The sequence below is a fragment of the Gekko japonicus genome, unplaced genomic scaffold (assembly GCF_001447785.1).
Source record: "Gekko japonicus isolate JY-2015 unplaced genomic scaffold, Gekko_japonicus_V1.1 scaffold911, whole genome shotgun sequence".
NCBI lineage: Eukaryota > Metazoa > Chordata > Lepidosauria > Squamata > Gekkonidae > Gekko > Gekko japonicus.
Window position 1 is genome coordinate 576,193 of NW_015172582.1, and position 3,880 is coordinate 580,072.

A 3,880-nucleotide genomic window follows, 5' to 3' on the forward strand; every position below is an offset into this window, starting at 1 on the left:
GGGAAAGGAAGGGAATGCTATTGTTAGCCGCTCTGAGACTCCTTCGGGCAGTGAAGGGTGAGGTAGGAAACCAACTCCTCCTCCTCATGATGAGGCTGTACCATGCTGCCTCCCCTCCCCCAGAAAACATTCGATCACATTTTAGTTTAAAACAAAAGCAGCACATATTAATTTTTACCTTGGAGGCCTGCATATTTTAGGGGTGTCCAGTTTGGTATGTCATAGCATCCCCCACCATCCTCTTGTTCTTCAGCATCACACCGATATAATACCTGATTCAGGTCTGCCAGCGTTAATTTTGATGCAATGCTGAGAAAGAGAGCCAGACATTTCATTGTTTGTTTGACCATTTTCTTTTCAGAAACAGAGTAATTCGGAAAAATAATAATACAGTATTAAAATTTTAAATCTGTGTTTTGGTATAAAACCCAGCCCATATTTCTAAGCACAGCCTCTTGACTTGATGAACGACTAGCAATGTTCAGTACACAAGAATGTGACAGGGCTAGCAGCATATCCAGCAGCTCTAGACTTTTTCAATTAAAGGGAAAATCCAGATAACTAATTTAGTTGCTAGGTGAAACAGAGACTCTGCAATCCAGTGGGTTGGTTCCCGCAAATTGTCAATGGAAGGCACTGATGGCTGCTGATCTCCCCCACTTTCTCCACCCCCCTGGATCTTGGGACCCCCACAAAATAGCAGCCACCTTGGTCAGGAAGAAGCAGTGGGGAAGGGGCAGGGAGAAAAAAAAATTGGTCCTTTCTGCCTCTTCCATTGAAAAGCTACACTGATGGAAGAGGCAGAAAGGGTAATTTTGTCTTTCTCCTCCTCCTCACGGCAGCCTCTACCCACATGGCTCTCACAACTTGAGTAAACTTTCACAGAACTGGAAACAGCTGCTGGGCAAAAGTGATTCGTGGCCATCAGCTCCTTCCGTGGAATGATCCAAGATCCAGCAAAACAGACTCCAAATGCAGAGATGCTTCAGAGCCCTTGAACATGTCAACCCCTTCATTTTATCTAGCCATTGCCAGTTTTAGTGAGCGCTTAATATCCTGAAGTCAACCTACATACTGATTCCACTGCAAATGTGTGCTCATTCCACCTAAAAAAAATTCCCCCTTTCCTACAAACATATTTTTATATTATTGTATTACAAAAAGCGAAAACCTACAAATGAGAAAATAACAAAATATTCCTGTGACTCTATTACTTACAGAACAGATTAAAGTGACTTATTTGCCAATTCCTGTTCCTCATGGTACTCTGCAGTTGTAAACCCATACCTTTAAACAAACTGCTCATGACAGAAACTGACAATTTATATATTGCTACTTGATGAAACCAGTGAAGAAGCTATTAGGTTATTAATCTTCACAACTGCTGACTGCAGAATTGGGGGTGGGGGAACAGAACAGGAGAAGCAGTGAAGGAAAGAAGGAAGCAGACTGCAGAGACCGTCTAACACTTTAACATGTCCTGCCTGTACTTTACCGTTATTCCTTCTGTGTTTCACCAGAGACATACTTACACTGAGAAGGGTGTTTTGAGTATAGGTTCTGAATTATCATCAGGCAAACTTCCAGATTTAAAGTGAGGACTGAACTGGACCAGGTGACTACGCAGTACTCCCACAGCCTCTTGTGCCTTCGGATCAAGACTAACTCTACACATATTAGCAAAGAACAAAAAAAGTGTTAATCTGGGCATCCCCCACAAAAGTTTGGAAGCTAACAGTGTAATCCTAACCTGAGCAACACCCTTCTTAATCCATTGAATTCATGTTCCCTCCATGTAAGTCAGCCAACCAAACATTCTGTATACATAAAACGGTATTCACATTTTACCTAAATATAATAACACTGCCTGGCGTTAATTTTTCAAATTCTATTTCTTGAACAAATTCATTGGGGCCTTTTGTAGCAACTGAAGCTTGTTTTATGATTTTGCTTTCTTTGAGCTGTCAAGAAGAAAAAGAATACACAATTCAGTAAACCACTTCAGTCCTACAGCTTCATTTATCAGGAAATCAAATCAAAAGAAGGGAAGGGGGAGGGGAGGGGAGGGGAGGGTAACTACCTGGATGTGTTCTCGAAGCTCAACTGTGTAATCGGGCAATCCATTGATTGAGTGCTCATCTTTCTTATATGGGCCAGCATTTCTTTCAACAGTCCTAGCTTCAAGAACCACCTCTTCTATTCTGCCTAGAGAAGGTACAAGAGAATGACAACTATGAAATCCTGTTTATCAATACCGCTATCATTACGGTTAGTGTGCTACATGCCTGAGAGAAGTTCCCGAAGGAAGCACAGTTTTACAGGAGGACAGGTCAAACAATACTGTGAGCAAGGGCATGGTTTTATTTGTTTAGATATTTAAACCCCCCTTTTCTTCCCAATGGGGATCCAAAGTTGCTTCCAGTATCATTCCCTTCTTCTTTTCAACCGCCCTGTGAGGTAGGTTAGGCTGAGAGTGGCTGACTCAAAGTCACCAAGTGAACTTCCACATCAGAGTGTGGACTTGAGCCCAGACCCCCCTGATCCTAGTCTAGCACTCTAACCACCACATCACATGGCCTCCATACCGCAACGGTGTCTACTTTCCCCTCAAGTGAATGTGAGAAATTAAGAGGATATACTGAGGCCCACTGTGGCAGCAGAAAGCTGAATGTCCCTGGTGTTTCTTGTTGAGGGTGGCAGGCATCCCCCCCTTCTCACCACACCACGCCAAATGCAACCTGTCTACTTTGTCCCATAACATTTAATAAGTATTGTTATGCCCCCAACACAGGCTAAAAAAGAGAAGCCGAATGAGGAAGTGAACTAATAGTGGTGAGCTGTTCATGTGCATCAGCTCACCAGGCATCTGTCACACACAGCAATTCAATATGCAAGAAACATAGCGATTTCTCCAACTGGTGAAAGACAAGAAGAAAATTTTGCTTCAGAACTATTAACAGCTACAAAGTAAGCCAGGAATAAGCTTTAATTCTAAATGTTAAGAACTTCAAAATGCAAAACTTGCTCAGGCTAGATAGTTCCATGTTAGCTCATAAAAAGTTAAGAGGTGGTGGCATTTACTTTTATAGATTGGCCTCCATTTCATCAAATGCATGAAGCACTGTCCTCAGATATAGGCATAGCAATATATATATAGTAGTGGTCATAATTATTAGCTTTGACAGGTAGGCAGTATTACCTGGAATGCACATCTGGGGAACTTCTTGGCTGTAAAAGGAAGTTTTGGGATTTCTGAAAGCTGTTCGGGAAACAGCCACGACAGACTGGTGTGTGTTAGGGCAGTGCCTTGTCACAGCCACAATATCCTCATCGACTTGATCTACAAACACCTAAAAGTGATTTTTTTTTGAAGAACAGATAGAGATGTTTTAGATTAGTAGCAAAGTCACCATATCAAACCTCTGGCCTAGGGTGTGTTAAGTGGGTTTGAAGGTTTTGGGAAGCCCGGACAAGAGACCAACAGTACATTCTTTTAACCAGCAAGGGAATGGAATGGAAAAAGCATCTTTGTGCAGATGACTTAAGCAAGTGAGCCAAGCATCACATTGGACTGGAGGTTCATATACTAATGTAGCATCTTTCTTCATTTCATGACAGGGGGCCTTTCTCTAAAGGTTGTCTCCAGCTTCCCTAAACCTCCTCACTGGGCACTCTGCCTGTCTCCTCAGGGACCTGGCAACCATCCCACCTTAACAGCCTCTGGAACTGGCTCCTTCTTGCCTGAATAAAGCCTTTAGCTCCCAGCTCTTGGTGCAATCTGTTGATCGCCAGCCTTCCTGCTATAATCCCTGTTTTAAAATTGACTTCCCCGGGTGTTGAGGGCAATGCTGCTGGATTCCACTTGGCATAAAACCGCTCT

The 3,880-nt window shown here is 42.9% G+C and overlaps 1 protein-coding gene across 3 annotated transcripts in view; it reads right to left on the minus strand.

The window, feature by feature from the left end:
• AGL (amylo-alpha-1, 6-glucosidase, 4-alpha-glucanotransferase) overlaps positions 1-3,880 on the minus strand; it is a 53,851-nt gene that overhangs the window by 20,311 nt on the left and 29,660 nt on the right. For all 3 annotated transcript variants that reach the window (XM_015421468.1, XM_015421469.1, XM_015421467.1), the window contains exons 17-22: positions 3,742-3,880; positions 3,200-3,350; positions 2,081-2,205; positions 1,849-1,961; positions 1,533-1,667; positions 179-309 (exon numbers count right to left, since the gene is read on the minus strand). In XM_015421468.1, coding sequence (XP_015276954.1) covers positions 179-309; positions 1,533-1,667; positions 1,849-1,961; positions 2,081-2,205; positions 3,200-3,350; positions 3,742-3,880 — 794 coding nt within the window. The remainder of the gene's footprint in view (positions 1-178; positions 310-1,532; positions 1,668-1,848; positions 1,962-2,080; positions 2,206-3,199; positions 3,351-3,741) is intronic.